At 47.3% G+C, this 19,930-nt stretch overlaps 1 protein-coding gene across 1 annotated transcript in view; it reads left to right on the top strand.

The window, feature by feature from the left end:
• Positions 1–19,930, top strand: part of RALGAPA2 (Ral GTPase activating protein, alpha subunit 2 (catalytic)) — a 235,075-nt gene that overhangs the window by 26,007 nt on the left and 189,138 nt on the right. Inside the window, exons 5-9 of the mRNA XM_015406000.1 lie at positions 3,124–3,301; positions 6,615–6,730; positions 7,883–8,021; positions 12,965–13,164; positions 15,643–15,867. Of these exons, the coding sequence (XP_015261486.1) occupies positions 3,124–3,301; positions 6,615–6,730; positions 7,883–8,021; positions 12,965–13,164; positions 15,643–15,867 (858 nt within the window). The remainder of the gene's footprint in view (positions 1–3,123; positions 3,302–6,614; positions 6,731–7,882; positions 8,022–12,964; positions 13,165–15,642; positions 15,868–19,930) is intronic.

A 19,930-nucleotide genomic window follows, 5' to 3' on the forward strand; every position in this document is an offset into this window, starting at 1 on the left:
TTAAAGTCCCCTCGGATGCTTAATGCTAAACAACTCCGGTGGGCTGACTTCTTTGCTAAGTTCCAGTTCACGCTCCACCATTTTCCCGGGTCTTCCAACTCGCTGGCTGATGCTTTGTCACGCCTCCCTCAGCACGACAGCCAATCGGAGGTAGTTATTGACTCAGTGTTCACTCCAAAGCAACTGGGAGGGGCTAGGAAGCTTCCCACGCCTCTGAGTTCTTCGGTGGCCGCAAGTCCACCCCCCCCTCCTGCGGGGGATTGGAAAGCTAAATACCGTTCTGCCTTCTCCAGTGAGGATGAGACTGTGATTCGTGCCTTTCCTGACTGTGTGCGCGACCCCGAGGGGTTTGTTTACTCCAGCCACCGGCTTTATGTCCCAATTTCTCTTCGCAGGGACATCCTGCACTCTGCGCATGGCTCCAAACTGTCGGGCCACTGGTGTTTCGTCAAATCTCTCCAACTCCTACGCAGACAGTTCTGGTGGCCACACATGCGCAAAGATCTTCTGGAGTTCGTACGCTCTTGTCAGACCTGCGCACTGTCCAAGCCCCAACGGGGGAAGCCGGCTGGACTCCTTCATCCTCTCCCCACCCCTTCCAGGCCATGGGAAGTGGTTTCTATGGATTTCATCACTGACTTGCCTCCCAGCAAAGGGAAAACAGTGATTTGGATTGTGGTTGATTTGTTCTCTAAGCAAGCTCATTTTGTACCGTTCCCTAGCTTGCCCACTGCCCAGGCTTTGGCTAAAGCCTTCTTCGGTAATGTGGTCCGCCTCCATCTTTTGCCTGCCAAGGTCATTTCAGACAGGGGGACCCAATTTGTTTCTAAATTCTGGCGGGAATTGTTGTCTCTCATGGGGGTGGAGCAGGGATTGAGCAGCGCTTACCATCCCGAGACTGACGGACAAACAGAACGTCTTAATCAAACCTTGGAACAATATTTGCGTTGTTTCACAAACTATCAACAATCTGATTGGTGTGACTTGCTCCCCTTAGCAGAATATTGTTATAACAATACGGTTCATTCTTCCATTGGTATGTCTCCTTTTAAAGCTGTATTTGGATACGATAGCCCTCCTCTCCCTTTTCTTGACAGGTCGGGGGATGACTCCAAACCCCATTCTGATGCGGACTCGTGGTGCCAGTCTCTACAATCAGCTTGGCCTCTACTGTGTCACACTCTTGATTTGGCTAAAGAAAAATATAAAGTGCAAGCTGATAAACATAGAGCCAAGGAATGGGATATCAAACCTGGTGATTCGGTTTATGTTTCCACAAAAAACATTAAAATGTTACGTCCCAGTAAAAAACTGGGTTGGAAATACATTGGTCCATTCAAGGTTCGCAAAGTGTTGAATGGTGTGGCTGTTGATGTACTTTTGCCTAAAAACTTACAATCTTTACATTCTGTATTCCATGTCAGTTTGTTGAAAAAAGATACTGGTCAATGTCAATGGAGGAACAGTAATGTTCAACCACCTCCTGTTTTGGTGGACGGCCAGGAACATTATGAAATTTCTGGCATTCTTGATTCCCGGCTCAAACGTGGTAAACTGTGGTGTCTTGTGGAATGGGTTGATTTCGGTCCCCAGCACCGCGAATGGGTGGAAGAAGGGGATATTCGGGCCCCTTATCATGTTCGGGCGTTTCACAAGCAGTTCCCGGGCAAACCTGGAGGTCTCCCGGGCAAACCGGGAGATCTCCCGCCCAGGCCGGGAGACGGTGGGTGAGTGGTATTTTCGGGTGGGCAGTATGTCAGCGAGCTGCCATTTCTCTGGGATGTGTCCCTCTTCCCTCCCTCCCCGTGTTATTCTCTTCTGGTATGCGACTGTAACTGCCAAGCTTCTCCTACAGGTGGACGATGGAGTGTTATGTCTTCTTGCCTTGCTTAATTAGATTCCCGTGTGAACTGAACTTGTGTTTATGGTATGAGCCGTTGGAGTTCTCAGGCTGCTTCGCGCCTTTTCTAATCAACTCCCTTGCGAGGGAGTTTAGCCCATTGGGTTAACCAAGTTTGAAGTTCCTATATTATACTGCCCCTGTGTATTGTAGTCATTCTGGACAATTCTCTGTATGTTCATGATCAACCATGCTTTGGAAATAAATCTTACTTCTTTGGAACGTGGGTTTGTTCTCCTGCTTTGGGGGTCTGACACCAGGTTGCAGTGGCCATAGTTTGCTATGATACTTCAACAGAGTATGATTAGTGCTAACCATCAATGTCATGCTTTGCAAACCCCGCTTCCGTCCATGGTTTGGAGACTGGTACTAGCCAGAGGCTGCTCAGTTAGGACATCTTAGCAAACTATGGTTGTCACGGCCTGTAAAAGGTTGGAGAGACTTGTGAGGGGAGAAGGAGTATATGAGGCTGTGGCACATTCAGGATTTTCCAAACTGTGGTTTGGAAGATTGTCCAAATGGAGCCATAAATATATGTAAGGAATGTCACAGTACAGATGCTGGATGGCCAGATGTAATTGTGCACTGTAGGCCTGATCAATATAGTCAGTGGTCTGTTTTAAGGGAAGAATGTTATTATGGGAATAGCCACCAATTGGCCTGCAAAAGAAACTGTTTATAGCAAGCAAGTAACTCATATGGTAATGAGTACTCTCTCTAAGCCATGGAGTCTTGCCAGCAAAAATTGTAGATTTGTGAGCTAGTGGCATTAAAGTTGTGAGCAAGTGATTTGTCTACTGCATAAATTAGTTTGCTCTGGAGCCATCCTTCCTGAGCTAAGGCAAAAATATGTGAGCCGGAGACTAAAAACTGCGAGCTAGCTCACACTAACTCAGCTTAGAGGGAACATTGATGGTAATGACATGTCAGTTGGTAATCTGTTTCTGTGTGCGTACCATATATGCTTTGGGGAGCAGCATCTAAACAGTGGTTGATCAAAGACCAGTCATTAAATATGTACCCTAATGGAAGGCACTAATCTTGTGTTAATGGACAGGAGATGTTTTAGTTCTGGGCTCAGATATCCTCTCATTCAAGGCAATTGATTCAGTTAAGATAAAGCCATTTATGAAGCTGTTCGGGTGATTTCTTATTTTCTCAGCCGCATGGGTCTTTGTCATTTCATACAGTGTGGCTTTCTATCCCCCCTCCCCCCTTTTTAGATAAGATGTGAAGGAATCAGATTGTTTCTCCTCTGGCTGCAAGCTCTCCAGACCAATTGTGCAGAAGAACAGCTGTTAATCTTCGCCTGCCTCGTTCCCGGTTTTCCTGCAGTGATGTCGTCCAACGGTCCATGTACACTGGATACCCTCATTAGCCCGCCCCTCCACTTGCCAGATGGTTCGTAGTTCTTTGTAGAGTTTCTGGTGTCGTGGTGAAGTGCATGGACTCTAATCAGGGAGAACCGGGTTTAATTCCCCACTCATCCACTTGCACCTGCTGGATGACCTTGGGCAAGCCGTAGTTCTGTCAGAGATGTTCTTGAAAAAGAGCAGTATCTGTCAAGAACTCTCTCAGCCCCACCCACCTCACAGGGTGTCTGTTGTGGGGAGGGGAAGGGAAAGGAGTTTGTAAACCGCTCTGAGACACCTTTGGGTAGTGAAGGGTGGGGTATAAATCCAATCTCCTCCTCCTCCTCCTCCTCTTCTTCTGTCAAGTTTCCAGGTTGGAGTATTGATTGGTAGGTTTTAATATACCCATAAAGAAGTATGGACTCAGATTGGACAGTCTCAGCCAGTCTCTCTCTCTCCCCCCCCCCCCCGGATTTGAACTGATTCGGGGTAGTCACCCTCATGATAAAACAGGTAGACCGTTTCTGGCTGTGGGGCCCTCTGATTGCCTGCAAATATATGAATGGGAGTCCACTTGAAGATCTTGTCCTTTCTCCACTCACCTGCCTCACAGACCAGTGGAGCAACCAGGCCTTCATAGTAATACGTTGCATGTGGTCGGTTTGTGGGGAACCTTTTGAATTGTGGTTCTGGGGAAGCCCTTGGTATTTCTAACCTGCCTCTTGAACATAGCACTGCCTGTCTGCTCAATTTAGTATTATCATTATCAATAATAATAATAATAATAATAATTTCAATTTATTAATCGCTTTCCCCAGTGGGCTCAAAGTGATGTAGAGTTACACATTTTAGACAGGGGACTAACAATGTTCATAGGGGATAGGGAAGACAACATATATTCATTTTAATTGCACATGCTGTCACTGCACGGTGTAAACGTCTTCTGGCTTGGCTCAGTCATTTTCCGAATGGCTGCTTGTCGATGAGGCTTCACGGCCCCAACAAGGTCTCATTTAGGTCAGATCTGGCCCTCGTAACAAATGAGTTCGATACCCCTGGACTAAGGAGGACCCAGGCGTGGACTGGGCCGTGAAAATGGCCCTGTAACAAGTCCAGGTGAGAAGTCCCAGTGATGCTCCAAACACCTTCAGCGGTATCAGCAAGGGGCATTAGCTCCTCATCCGTTACCCCCTCATGCAAACTGGTGACATTCATCAGCAGCAGCATGTGTCATTTCCTGCAGGAGCGCACAGGAGCGGAGCTCCGGCAGTAAAGAGCCCAGTAAAGAGTCCTCCATTGCTGGTGAAACAATGGGCTCTTCCGCCTTGTCATTTTTGTTGCTCGTTTTCCATCTGATCACCAGGCCTTGTTGTAAAAGTTCTATGGCTGACGGGTGAAGGCGGATTTCAGCAGACCTGCTAGTGGAAAATACACTGGGAGGGATCCAGCTGTCCTCCAGGTGGCCTTTCTTGAGCCCAAAGAGCCTCCCTCTGACCTAAGTGGCTTTTCCTGCAATCGAAGACCACTTAAATTCGAGGAGGGCTCCTTAGATTTGAGGGAGGCTTCCAACTTGAGCCAAAAGGGGAGTGTAAAAGTTTTAATAAACAAATAGATGAATTTTACTCAGTGTGTCGGTGTACATACATACTCAAACATCAGAGGAATAATAATAATAATAATAATAATAATAATAATAATAATAATAATAATAATAATAATAATTTCGATGTATTAATCGCTTTCCCCACGAGTGGGCTCAAAGTGATTTACAGTTACACTTTTAGACAGGGGACTAACAATGTTTCATAGGGGGATAGGAGAGACAACATACAATTCATTTTTTTTTTTAAATTGCACACGCTGTGACTGCACGGTGGAAACATCTCTGGCTTGGATCAGTCTTGTCCTGAACGGTTGCGTTGACCAGCTTGATGACGTTGGGGCTTCAGGACCCGTATGTCGTATCGCCACACTGCCACCGCCTGGCCGGAGCATCCCACTGCAGGGATTTTTTGTAGCCGAGTAGTTTCTTCCGCTTTCCGATCCTGGAGCAGGACGTCACGACCGACAGCTAACACCTTCCCACAAGGGAGTTGGTGTGCCCACCCTCTCTAAGGAGTGGTTCCCTTTTTTTCTACTCGCCGAGGCTTTCGAATCGCTGGGTGGACGATGAGCTGGGGACAACAGGCTGGCTGCTCACACCACCGCGGGGCTCGAACTGACACAGTTCGGATGTTAAGGCAGTGGGATATACCCACTGTGCCACCGCTCAGACATGTTTAGTCGTTCATTGAGTATCAATTGAAAGTACGCTTATTGGCAGTTTACTGTGGCATGTGCTGGACAATTACATTGTGTTACCCAAAGAGGCAGTCTCCTAATTAGTTGGGGGAATTAGCTTAAAGGAGACAGAGTGAGATGGGGTAACTGGGATTCTCCACCAATGTTTACGGGGATTTTTCCCTTAAGAGAACTCTCAGATAAATCAGGCAGAAGTTCAACCAGAAAGGTATTTTGTTAGTAAGAAATTGAAATGAGCAAAACATACATACATACACAATGAAAACACGTACAAAGCTAGCTAAGAGAAAATCAGGGAGGAAAGAGGGAGAGCTTTTTGGGGAAGGGTGATAATTACCAATCTCAAAGATGTCCGCAGAAGCAGCAAGTTGAAGAGCAAAACGGCCAGCATTTTGTTCTGTGCAGGAGAGAAAAAGAACCCCACAAAGTGGGGGTATATGTGGTCGCACAACACACACAAACTCTACTAGGAAGCCGGGTGCTTCAGATATAGGGCAAAATGTATCCTGGGGCAGGTTGATGTATTTGCCAGAAAAACAATAGCTTAATGGGCTTGCCTGAGGTGGACAATGGTGTGGGAGAAGTTTGATGACCCCGCAAGTGCCGAGCAAGAAGGGCTAGTGGGTTAGGTGAATAGAATTAAATGTTGATTAACTGCAGCTCTATTAGGGTAAGTGTGTACATCGAGTGAGGCTGTGGGTGTTGATGGAATTAGTCCAAGGGTGAGTCAGTAGGTTTTTGGGAGATGCATTGTCCCAAATTACGCATCTCTCCGAGGTGTGGGGGGGGGGCAGTAAACAGCCATTCTTACTCACACTTCTAAACTACGTGCCCAGACTTGCATCTGACTGGCATCCATTTTTGTTTCATTTTGGGCCAAGCAGTGTCCTGCACTTATGATTTGAGATGATATTTTAAGACGGGTATTTATCATTATTCTAGCTATAAACTGCCCCTCAGCGAGAAGAGGGGTCTGACTGCTAACAATTGAGAATGGAGTTCAAATGGTTATGCCACTGTGTGTTAATTTGTTGAAAAAGTCTTGTTTTCCCTGCTTTCAGCAAAGATTTATCCTGAAGAAATAACACCTCTTCTACCACATGCTACGGGTGAAAAAATTGCCGAGGACTCAACTTGCTACTTTCTTAAGATATTGTTAAAATACATGGTAATCCAGGTGAGTATACATGGTGCAGAGTATCAGTAGAAGTCATTAACTTGGGCCTTCCCCTGGGGGCCTGCGTTTGAACGTTCAGCATGTATATCCCAGAGAGAGAGGGGTTTATTTGAGGCTGAGTCTTATTTGTGGGATACCCTCCCCCCGTGTTTATTTGGCACCATCTTTGTCAATATGTCTCATTTATGTATGCTTTTGAGAGTTGAGAGAGCCAGTTTGGTGTAGTGGTTAAGTGCGCGGACTCTAATCCGGGAGAACCGGGTTTGATTCCCCACTCCTCCACTTGCACCTGGCTGGATGACCTTGGGCAAGCCATAGTTCTGATAAGAGCTGTCTCCGAAATTAAAAAAGAGCAGTATCTGTCAAGAGCTCTCTCAGCCCCACCTACCTCACAGGGTGTCCGTTGTGGGGAGGGGAAGGGAAAGGAGTTTGTAAGCCACTCTGAGACTCCTTTTGGTAGTGTAGGGCGGGGTATAAATCCAATCTCCTCTCTTCTCTCTCAGCCCCACCTACCTCACAGGGTAGTATAAATCCAATCTCTTCTTCTTCTTTTACCTCACAGGGTGTCTGTTGTGAGGAGGGGAAGGGAAAGGAGTTTGTAAGCCGCTCTGAGACTCCTTTGGGTAGTGAAGGGCGGGGTATAAATCCAATCTCCTCTCTTCCCTCTCAGCCCCACCTACCTCCCAGGGTGCCTGTTGTGGGGAGGGGAAGGGAAAGGAGTTTGTAAGCCGCTCTGAGACTCCTTTGGGTAGTGAAGGGCGGGGTATAAATCCAATCTCCTCCTCCTCTTCTTCTTCTTTTTTTAATCTTGACTGTTGCCATCTTCAACTATTAGTTTTGTGCTGCTGTTTTAACTGTTGTTTCTGTTAACGTGTGTGCTTTGACGGTTAAAGTTCTGGGTAGCTCAGGACCTCACATCCTTCAGACATCTTCCTGTGCACCGTCTAAGCAACAATGTTTTTGACGTCTCCCCCACAGTTGGGGAGGCTCATCAGAATCTCATTACTGTTAGTTTTTATTGTGCCGCATGTCTGCATGTTCCCCAGCTTGAGATCTGGAGACGGCACAGGAGAGAGAGGATACTTTAAAACAGAATGGACATTAAACATTTTCAGTGTATAATTGTGATAAACTTATTTTAACTCCGTGAAGGCTGCAAGCTTGGAATGGAAGAACAAGGAGAACCGTGACACTGGCTTTAAGTTCCTCTTTGCCCTGTTCCGACAGTATTATCTTCCTCATTTGTTTCCATCTTTCACAAAACTAACCAACCTCTACAAACCTGTGCTTGGTAGGTATTCATTATTTTTAATCATTTAAATCAATGTGGAAGACTTTTCTGTACCGTATTTCATGCTTCACCACGTATATGCCTTCTTATGCGAATAGGAGCATATTTTGTCCCTTGGCAGGCTATAAATTACTCAGCTCTAGTTCAGCTCCCCAGTTGCTAGTGCGTAGATCTTGAGTCAGGCAGTCTGCAGAGCGGAGGAAGGCAGCATGCATTCGTCTTCAGAGATGCCCAAGCTTGGACATAATGTCCTGTGTGGATGCAATACAGCTCCGCTCCGCAGGAGGCTTCAGACTCCGTTTCTGAAGTGGCGTCAGGCCGTTCTTCCCAGCACGGATCTGGGGACAGATGTTCTGCCCACAGTGCAGCCACGCCTCCGCCAGGAGTGCTGTTTGTACTACCAGTCACTGGATGGGAGCCCCCTTCCTTCGTCTCTCTTCCTCCTGCATGGCTGCTCCTGCATTGCATTCCATGTTCCAGCATTAAGAACATAAGAACATAAGAGACGCCAATGTTGGATCAGGCCAAAGGCCCATCCAGTCCAACACTCTGTATCCCACAGTGGCCAGAAATACCAGGTGCCATCAGGAGGTCCACCAGTGGGGCCAGGACATTAGAAGCCCTCCCACTGTTGGCCCCCCCAAGCACCAAGATGACAGAGCATCACTTGCCTCAGAGCCCCTATCTATACCTTGTGGCTAATAGCCACTGATGGACCTCTGCTCCACATGTTTACCTAGTTCCCTCTTATAAGAACATAACAGAAGCCAGTGTTGGATCAGGCCAGTGGCCCATCCAGTCCTAAGAACATAAAAACATAAGAGACGCCAATGTTGGATCAGGCCAAAGGCCCATCCAGTCCAACACTCTGTATCCCACAGTGGCCAGAAATACCAGGTGCCATCAGGAGGTCCACCAGTGGGGCCAGGACATTAGAAGCCCTCCCACTGTTGACCCCCCCAAGCACCAAGATGACAGAGCATCACTTGCTCCAGAGTCCCTATCTATACCTTGTGGCTAATAGCCACTGATGGACTTCTGCTCCATATAAGAACATAAGAGATGCCTATGTTGGATCAGGCCAAAGGCCCATCCAGTCCAACACTGTATCACACAGTGGCCAGAAATACCAGGTGCCATCAGGAGGTCCACCAGTGGGGCCAGGACATTAGAAGCCCTCCCACTGTTGGCCCCCCCAAGCACCAAGATGACAGAGCATCCCTTGCCCCAGAGTCCCTATCTATACCTTGTGGCTAATAGCCACTGATGGACCTCTGCTCCATATGCTTACCTAATTCCCGCTTGAAGCCGTCCATGCTTGTAGCCGCCACCACCTCCTGTGGCAGTGAATTCCAAGTGTTAATCACTCCACTTAGGGGTCAGTAAACACTGTTGATTCAACACTGTTGAATCTTGTGGGGATTTGGGGTTTTCTGTTGTGTTTTTCATAACCAAATTTAAGACCCGACAAAAGACGTGTGTCACTGTTGCTTGTTGGAAGAACCTGTAGTTATCTGTAATCATCTGTAACTGAATGAAACTTGAAATGTGGGGCTTTCAGTCTTTTGGCAGGTTGCACAGTTGGATTGTTCTCTCAAGCCCTCTTCAAAGTTTCATCACTACTATAAATTTGCTCTCAGGTCCACAGACAAGACCCTTCTCCCGCTCCCTCCCTCCAGAGATACCAGCATCTGTATGGCACTCCTAGCAAGTAAAGGATCGCTGGGAAGCCTGAGGGGTGCCTGCCAGAAGGCTGATGAGTCCCTGGAACACTGGAAAGTTCCTTCATCTCATTTGGGTTGGAAAATATCACTGGCGACTCTTTTTTAATAAAATTTTTAACGTTATTAATTGTTAAGTACACAAAAAAGAGTAATCCAAAAGTAAAACTATCGTTTTAGCCTTTTGATACTGTCCATGGGGGTTTCTTGGCAAAAATAATGCCCACAAAAGTCCGCATGGTCAAAGTAATGGTATTCCCAGTAGTCATGTATGGCTGCGAGAGTTGGACTATAAGGAAGGCCGAGTGCCGAAGAATAGATTCTTTTGAACTATGGTGCTGGAGAAGACTCTTGAGAGTCCCTTGGACTGCAAGGAGATCAAATCAGTCAATCCTAAAAGAAATCCACCCTGACTGTTCCCTGGAAGGCCAGATAATGAAACTGAAGCTCAAATACTTTGGCCACCCAATGAGAAGGGAGCACTCACTAGAGAAGACCCTGATGCTGGGAAAGATTGAAGGTCAAAGAAGACGGGGACGGCAAAGGATGAGATGGTTAGACAGTGTCATAGATGCAACGAACATGAAATTGTTCAATTGTTCAAAGCTCAAATACTTTGGCCACCCAATGAGAAGGGAGCACTCACTGGACAAGACCCTGATGCTGGGAAAGACTGAAGGTCAAAGAAGATGGGGACGGCAAAGGATGAGATGGTTAGACAGTGTCATAGATGCAACAAACATGAAATTGTTCAGTTGTTCAAAGCTCAAATACTTTGGCCACCCAATGAGAAGGGAGCACTCACTGGAGAAGACCCTGATGCTGGGAAAGATTGAAGGTCAAAGAAGACGGGGACGGCAAAGGATGAGATGGTTAGACAGTGTCATAGATGCAACAAACATGAAATTGTTCAGTTGTTCAAAGCTCAAATAATTTGGCCACCCAATGAGAAGGGAGCACTCACTGGACAAGACCCTGATGCTGGGAAAGATTGATGGTCAAAGAAGACGGGGACGGCAAAGGATGAGATGGTTAGACAGTGTCATAGATGCAACGAACATGAAGTTGAGCAAACTTCAGAGGACAGCGGAAGACAGGAGGGCCTGGCGTGATCTGATCCATGGGGTCGCGAAGAGTCGGACTCGACTGTGCGACTGAACAACAACAACAAAAAAACCCCTATCATTATCAGCCGGTAGATACTCCCAGAAAACCTAGGTTAAATCTAAATTTTCGTACAGTTTTCGTACACCCACAAAGCAACTCACATTGGCACCTGTTTGCAATAGCCTTACAGTTTTAACCAGATTCTGTCATCGTTTGTACAAGGAAGAACTTCGTTGTGTCTCAGAAGACCAATAACTGGCTTCCAGATTTCATCATAATCACAGGGTGAAAAAGATAACTGGGAACCAACAAAGAAAGAATGGTTTACTGTTTTCCCCATGATATAAACATCCCAAAGTTTGTCAAACCAGGCATCTATGGAAGACCCAATTGGAAGGGTTTTTCCAATTGGCTGCAATTGCTTGTCATGCAGCTGCAATCAATATCGAAGACCAAGGAACGTTGACTCTTTTCCATTGAATAATCTGGCCATAAATCAAAAATAAAAAGGTCTGGAGATACAGTGAGAGAAATGGCAAGGGGAGACACCTTGATCACCAGCGACTCTTGAAGGTTACCTGTCGCTTGTTGTTGGAGAAGGCCAGGAGCTCCTACCGGTTAGGCAGAAAGGTTACTGAAGATGATGGAGAAATTTTCACTCGTCGTGTTGGGTAGACTGCATCACTCTAACAAGTATTGCTCTCTCATAAATTTTGAGTGTGCCGGAGCAGTCTGCACTCCTCATATTAATCCTTGCAGCAACTTTCCTTCCTGTAGATCAGGTCGCGGCTGGAATATCTCCCCTCCCCCCCTCCCGAGTCTTCATAGCTAAGTCAGCTTTTTAGCTGGGAGATCGCCAGTCCAGTGCCCCATCCATTGGATCTCTGGGGGAAAGATATGAAATTTATAGTATTTCTTCTGGCCCATCGACATAGCATTCTAAATATTTATTTATTTATTTGATTTTTATCCCGCCCTCCCGCCGAAGCGGCTCAGGGCGGCATACAACATCATACAATAAAACAACTCTTCTAAAAACAATCAATACAAACATTAAAACATACTTTACACTCCATAAAACTTATTCAGAATGGCGACTATAAAGTGCTGCATGCTCAGTCCAAGTTGTCGAACGCTTGGCGGAATAATTCTGTCTTAACAGCTCTCCGGAACTGATAGAGATCCCGGAGGGCGCGGATCTCGTGGGGGAGCTGGTTCCACAGTACAGGCGCTACCACGGAGAATGCCCTGGTTCTGGTGGATGTTAATTTGGCATCCCTGGGGCTGGGAGGACTAAGCGATCTTGTGACTCGGATCTCAGTGCTCTCGGGGGAACATACGGGGAAAGGCGGTCCCGCAGGTAGGCAGGCCCCAGACCATAAATAGGCAAGTCAGCCATCCTCCCAGAAAAAGGACACTTGGCTTCAACAGACTCTCAGTGGAAAGAGAACATTAGAGCTATGATGTTTGCAGAAAATTACTAGTGTGATTTGGACCGTAGGTGGGATCAAGAAGACGCATTTAACTGATTATTTTAAGAATTAGGCTATGATACTGTGCTCATTTATGGGAGCAAGTTTAATTGAGGTCATTGATGACATTTAGTCCAAGTAAACAGGGTTTATCTTGCAACAGGTTTACTCAGCAGCCAGTTCCCCTGATGTCAGTGAAATGCATTCTTAAGTAAAGTTGCATGGGATTGTAGCCTTTGTCTATTAAGTAAACCTTAATTTTGGCAATCGTGAAGCTTAATTTTTGCTATCCGGGGGGGGGGGGGAATCATTGTCCCTTATTTATAAAGTAGCTGGGAGATGGGATGCTGGGAACGTTGGGCGGTGTTATTGGACTGCATCAACTTCCATCTTCAAATTGTGATCCCCCCCCCTTTAAATTAAATTTGCGATGTAAAGTGACTCGTCAGCTGTTTCATTTCAGTGCTGTAGATACCTTATGTGTATTTATATTACATTAGAACGGTAATAAATACTAAGGGTACTGCTTACGCTGAGTAACTGATTTCATTGTTTCCACTGAGTGGAAAGGTGACATCCCGAACGTCCGCTCATGTTAGGTCAGGGCTCTCAGATGAAATATTTCCTGTTTTGTGTTTTGCAGACATCCCCGGCCTGCGACCCAAGCCAGCATATGTCAGTACGACTTCTAACAATGAAAATGTTTATACCACGAAGATCCCCTATATGGCTGCTCGCGTCGCTTTTATTAAATGGCTGGTGAACTTTTTTCTGGAGAAGAAATATTTCACGGCAACACAGAACTCGAAAAATGGAGGCGAGGTTTTGCCCAGAATCATTCAAGTATGTTCTGAATTCATTCACTTATTTCCAAATAACCTTAATTTATCTTTGGTGTGAGTTGCTGCCGGCAAGCAGCCTTTAGAGCATTTTGACCGAATCCATCCTGACTTAAGACTTGCCCAGTGTTACGGCCGGCTTGGTGTATCCTAACCTGCACAGGAAACGGTGCTGAGCAGTGCTGGGCGGAGTCAGCTCCCCCACCCCTCAGTGTGGTGCTCCGGCAGCTAAGAGTTCGGTCGACGTTACTCAGCACTAAGGTTGTCCTTCTCCTGCCCAAAAAGTGTGTTCATGTTAATTCTAAAAAACCCCACAAACTTAGCTCAGAAACTTGTGCCCCATTCAATAAACGGTTATGTTAAAAAGAGAGATTTTATAACTGCATCCAGGGCTATTTTGGGGCAGGAACGCACAGGAACGGAGTTCCGCCTGGCTCCCGAGTTGGCCACGCCCAGCAGGAGCTCATTAGCATAATAGGCCACACCCAACAGCAGGAATTCATTAGGATTGGCGACATTAGGGGTGTGGCCTAACATGCAAAGGAGTTCCTGCTACCAAAAAAAGCCTTAGGTTTTGACAACAAACACGGTAAACAGAATAAGAAGCAAAAGGTGGGTGTGGCTGGATGGCCACACGTCTGGTAACATGGGGGTGCAGCCTAATATGCTAATGAGCTATGCTCTCATGGGTGTGGCTGGATATGCTAATGAGTTTCTGTTGTTGGCTGTGGCCTATTATGCTAATGAGTTCCTGCTGGGCTTTTTTCTACAAAAAAAAAGACCTGACTGCATCGTATTCATTAAAACTGTCTGCCTTCTGGAAGTTTGCTGTCAGCGGTAAACGCAAGGAACGGGCAGGTCTTAGTCAGCTCCATTCTCACAAGGATTTTATTCCTCGGCTAAAAGGGAAGTTTTCTTCCAAGAAACACTCTGTTCAGTTCTTGTGAAGTATCTCCAGGTGTCGGAAAGATCAGCGAGTGTGATAAAGTTGCAAGGCGCGTTTAAAAACCGTTAAACAGTTAATATGGTTTGGGTTGACAGTTCTGAAAGCTGGGGACAAAAAAACACAAAGAGAACGGGGAGAAGAGATGGGAGGCATGCGCAGGCCTCTTTCCCCCTGCCGTGGCTTCGAGGGTGTACCTCTGCTCCGGCTTGCACTCTCCGTTGGTTGGTTGGGGCTGGGCTAAACGGGCAGTTTCCACCGGTTCCCCTCCCCACTGCAGACCCCTGCCCCCCTCCCCCTTCATGCCTCTGAGTTCCTCAGGAACAGCATTTTGTAGAGATCAGCATTCTGCAGTAGGAAGTGGGGGGGGCAGGACAGTTCCATCTTGCCCCTGGAATATTTAGTTTGGATCCAACCCCGTGTCTGTGAACTTTGAGGCGCAGGGAACAGGATTCTCTTCTGCCCCGTGAACTCTCTGAGTGAGTGAGCTGTGCCTGTTGAGGGAAGAACGGTGCCCGATAGATTTTTTTTTTTAAAGGGTGGGTGAACCTGAAGAGGGGGAGCCAATCCAGCGTGCAGTTTGTGTCTAGGTAAGACCAGTTTCGAAGCAGGAGTTCACGCAACAGGTGAAGAACCTGCTGTGGATGTCAGTTCTGTCCTCACCTTTGGTTGTTACATGTATCATCTGATGCCGGGAAGGAGGACAGTTTCTTCTTTCAGCCGCGATTTAAAAAGTGCTGATAAAATAGCAAAAGACAGTGCTGCACAGGGCTCTTTTTGTAGAAAAAGCCCAGCAGGAACTCATTAGCATAATAGGCCACACCCAACAGCAGAAACTCATTAGCATATTGGGACACACCCCTGACAGCACAGCTCATTAGCACATTAGGCCGCACCCCCATGTTACCAGAAGTGTGCTCATCCAGCCACACCCACCTTTTGCTTCTTATTCTGTTGACCTTGTTTGTTGTCAAAACCCAGGGCCTTTTTTTGTAGCAGGAACTCCTTTGCATGTTAGGCCACACACCCCGAATGTAGCCAATCCTAATGAGTTTCTGCTGTTGGGTGTGGCCTATTATGCTAATGGGTTCCTGCTGGGCGTGGCCAACTTGGGAGCCAGCCGGAACTCCGTTCCTGTGCGTTCCTGCCCAAAAATAGCCCTGCTGCACACCATCCAGTCCCAGAAAGAAAACTCTTAAGTGGGCCTTGTTGCTGAAGCTGGGTAGGCTGCAGGGTAGACCAAATCCCTTGCATAGCTTAAGAGAACAGTACCTTAGTGGTTGTATTCGTTGCACGAAATCAAACAGTGGAATGACTGAAGCATTTATTCGCCGTTTTGGCGCAGCCCTTGGGAATAGTTCCGTCACGCTTTTTAAAATGTATATTTTCTTTCTGTTCCAGCTGCAGCCAGCGGTGTTGCTTTTCTGAGGGGGAGAGTGACTGGGTGGGCGAAGGCCCTTCAGCCCTTTCCTCTCCAGACAATTATGGGGCAAGTTAATCAATGTTATTTCTCTTCTTCCTTTCTTACTTGTATTGAAGACTGTGGGCGGCACAGTGCAAGACAAAAACCCTGAGACGCAGAACAGCGTCCCGTCAGACCCGGAGAAAAGCCATTCCAACCACAGCCTCTTGCCCGAGAGGAGGCTCAGCAATGCCAGCGTCTGCAGCATTGAAGAGCAACATCGGGCGGTCTACGAGATGGTGCAGCAGGTCCTCTTGTCTACGCGAGGCTACATCAATTTTGTCAATGAAGTGTTTCGCCAGGTTAGCGTTGGGCGTATGCCGTTTATTCTGAGGGAGATTATACCTACATTAGTGCAGGAGGTGCAAATATTATGGATTATTTTGCTATGTCAACTAATTTGGTCCCTTTTATGAAGGCCATGGAAGTAGACGATCTTTAGGTAGAAATCACTTTCTGATATTTTTCTCTCATTTGCAGTCTCTGCCTGTTGACTCTTTGACTCAGTTATCCAGTCATTGGTGCCCTGTCCGCTGGCATGCTAAATTTTAATTTAGTTGTCCATAATTTGCAACATTCTAGGGAGGTTTCCTTGTATAGGGATGAATTCTCCTTAGGTCCATTGTATATAGAGTGACAAGCCTAAGTGCCAGTCAAACGAATCCCAGTCCAAAGACTGAGGTGGAATTGCTGAAGCAGAGCTGCTCAGAGGACAAGGGTCCTTTCCGCACTAGACCTTAAATCCCTGAATTTACATTCTACACTACACTTGAGTTCACCCCTGTAAGAGCCAGTTTGGTGTCGTGGTTAAGTGCGCAGACTCTAATCTGGGAGAACCGGGTTTGATTCCCCACACCTCCACTTGCAGCTGCTGGATGACCTTGGGCAAGCCATAGTTCTGTCAGAGCTGTCCTTGAAAGGGCAGTTCTGGAAAGAGCTCTCTCAGCCCCACCTCCCTCACAGGGTGTCTGCTGTGGGGAGGGGTAGGGGAAGGAGATTGTAAGCTGCTCTGAGACTCTGAGTGAAAGGTGGGGTATAAATCCAATCTTCTCCTCCTCCTCCTCCTTCTCTTCTTCTTCTTATTATTATTATCATCATCATCTTGGGGTATTTTTTGTTTATACATTACATTGAGATCACCCCGGTTTTGCCCCACACTTGTCCTGGGCTAAACGGATGCTGATATAACCAGAGATAAATGCAAGGTATTGTGTTGCAAGAGTTGGACTATATGTATGGCTGCGAGAGTTGGACTATAAGGAAGGCCGAGTGCCGAAGAATAGATTCTTTTGAACTATGGTGCTGGAGAAGACTCTTGAGAGTCCCTTGGACTGCAAGGAGTTCAAATCAGTCAATCCTAAAAGAAATCAACCCTTACTGTTCCCTGGAAGGCCAGTTACTGAAGCTGAAGCTCAAATCCTTTGGCCACCCAATGAGAAGGGAGCACTCACTGGAGAAGACCCTGATGCTGGGAAAGACTGAAGGGAAAAGAAGAAGGGGACGGCAAAGAATGAGATGGTTAGACAGTGTTATCGATGCAACGAACATGAAGTTAAGCAAACTCTGCCGTCCTCCGGAGTTTGCTCAATTTCATGTTCTGTCTAACCATCTGTCTAACACTGTCTAACCATCTCATCCTTTGCCATCCCCTTCTTCTTTTTCCTTCAGTCTTTCCCAGCATCAGAGGCTTCTTTTCCAGTGAGTGCTCCCTTCTCATGGGGTGGCCAAAGTCTTTGAGCTTCAGTTTCATTATCTGGCCTTCCAGGGAACAGTCAGGGTTGATTTCTTTTAGGACTGACTGATTTGATCTCCTTGCAGTCCCAGGGACTCTCGAGAGTCTTCTCCAGCACCATAATTCGAACGCATCTATTCTTCGGCGCTCGGCCTTCCTCATGGTCCAACTCTCGCAGCCATACATTACTGCTGGGAATACCATTGCTTTGACCATACAGACTTTTGTGGGGAGGGTGATGTCTCTACTTTTTATTCCGCTGTCTAGGTTCGCCATTGCTTTCCTCCCAAGGAGCAGGCGTCTTTTAATTTCATGGCTGCTGTCACCGCCTGCAGTGATCTTGAATCCCAGGGTTGTGGAATCTGTCACTGCTTCCACAACTTCCCCTTCTATTTGCCAAGGAGTGATGGGGCCGGCTGCCGTGATCTTAGTTTTTCTGATGTTGAGTTTCAAGGCCGCTTTTCCGCTCTCCTCTTTCACTCTTAGCAAGAGGCTCTTTAGCTCCTTTTTACTTTCTGCCACTAGAGTGGTATCGTCTGCACTCCTGCTTCTTGCCCATCCTTGCACTGTCTCACTGGGCTGAGGGAGGCACTTTCTTGTTCTGTAGAGGAACGGGCCTCATTCGTGTGACCCACTTGTTCTCTGGGGCTCTGCCTGCTGGGCTAGGCCAGGGGTTTGATTTGCAATCATTGTAAGGCCAAGGGGAGGGAGGAGAGAGTCAGAGGCTCCTCTTCGGAGTCTTCTCGCTCCCCCTTCCCCGGCACACTGCAAGAACCCTGCCCTGTAGTCAGGAAAGGAGGAAAAGTCAGGCTGGGCTGTAGAACTGGTGAGTATGTTGGTGGAATAGAGGCAGAGGCCTCTGCTTTGCCTTCCTAATGGGGGGGGGGGGATAGAGTCCCAGCAGTAGGTTTATTTATTTATTTATTTATCGCATTTATATCCCGCCCATCCTGTAAAACGGGCTCAGGGCAGGTGACAACATTTCCATAAATACAATAAAATTTAAAAACGCATTCTAAACATATAAAAATCAATCATCACAGCTTGCCGTAGGGAGAATCCGGCCCATTGATGTAGGTAGGTATGGCCGGTTATCAGTGGGTGGGAGACAGCAACCTCGGGGGGGACCATGTGTGGGCGCCCGCTGCCCCAGCCAAAGGACTGGCGGAAGAGCTCCATCTTGGAGGCCCTGCGGAACGGAATAAGATCCCGCAGGGCCCTGATCTCAGTAGGGAGCTTGTTCCATCAGGTGGGGGCCAGGGCAGGGAAGGCCCTGGCCCTGGTCGAGGCGAGGCGAGGTGGACGTCCTTTGGGCCAGGGACCACCAGGAGAGGTTGACTCTCAGAGTGTAGCGCTCTTCGAGGCGTATATGGGAAGAGGCGGTCCCTTAGGCAGGGCTATTTTGGGACAGGAACGGAGTTCCGGCTGGCTCACGAGTTGGCCACGCCCAGCAGGAACTCATTAGCATAATAGGCCACACCCAACAGCAGAAACTCATTAGGATTGGCTACATTCGGGGTGTGTGGCCTAACATGCAAAGGAGTTCCTGCTACAAAAAAAACCTCTGGGCTTTGAGAACAAAGTAAACAGAATAAGAAGCAAAAGGTGGGTGTGGCTGGATGAGCACACTTCTGGTAACATGGGGGTGTGGCCTAATATGCTAATGTGCTGTGCTGTCAAGGGTGTGGCCTAATATGCTAATGAGTGTCTGCTGTTGGGTGTGGCCTGTTATGCTAATGAGTTCCTGCTGGGCTTGTTCTACAAAAAGAGCCCTGCTTAGGTATGTTTGTCCCAGGCCATATAAGGCTTTGAAGGTGATTACCAGCACCTTGAAGCATCAGTGCACACCCAGTGCAGCCGACAAAGCACATGCCGAATGTGAGCCCGCACAGGCGTCGATGTCAGCAGGCATGGCGCCACATTTTGTACCATCTGTTTCCAGGGTCTCTGGCAGAGACCGTGTGTGTAGCCTGCTAGATGAGAACAGTGGTCCATCTGGACCAGCAACATGTTTCACCCAGCAGCCAGCCAGTTGCTCTGGAGTACCAAACAGGGCTGGAAGGCCAAGCCCCTCCCCACAGCCGCCTCCCAGCTCTGGTTTTCTGAAGTTTCCTGCCTCTGTAGATGGCGGCCACCATAGCTGATAGCCATTGTCCTCTTCTCCATGAATCTGTCTAACCCCCTTTTAAAGATACCTGTGCTCATGACCATCATTCCCTCCAGAGAAAAGTCTTTCCCAGTGCTTGCCACCAAAGATCTTTTTTTTTTTTAATTTAAGCTTCTGAATCAGTTATTGAAACCGGCACCTTCTGCAGGCAAAGCATGTGCTGTAATGCTGAGCTGCAGTGCTTTTTCCTAAGTCACTTAGCGGTGGGACCTACATCTAAACTTTATTTTCCAGGATTTATTTACAAATCGCTCCATGCTACTTTCCTCCAATATACACTGCAGGCATCTCATGCCAGTAAACACTGAGCAAGTTTATATTTTATTTTTCACCTTAATTTATAAATATACAGTACAGCATGACTGAGCAACAGGCTGTATTTCATGGCAGTTTCATGAACAATGCAGAGACAAACCCCCAATTGCAGCTGAGCCTCCAAGTATGCCTCTCTCACTGTGAGGGTCGT

Source organism: Gekko japonicus, unplaced genomic scaffold (genome assembly GCF_001447785.1).
Source record: "Gekko japonicus isolate JY-2015 unplaced genomic scaffold, Gekko_japonicus_V1.1 scaffold388, whole genome shotgun sequence".
Lineage (NCBI taxonomy): Eukaryota > Metazoa > Chordata > Lepidosauria > Squamata > Gekkonidae > Gekko > Gekko japonicus.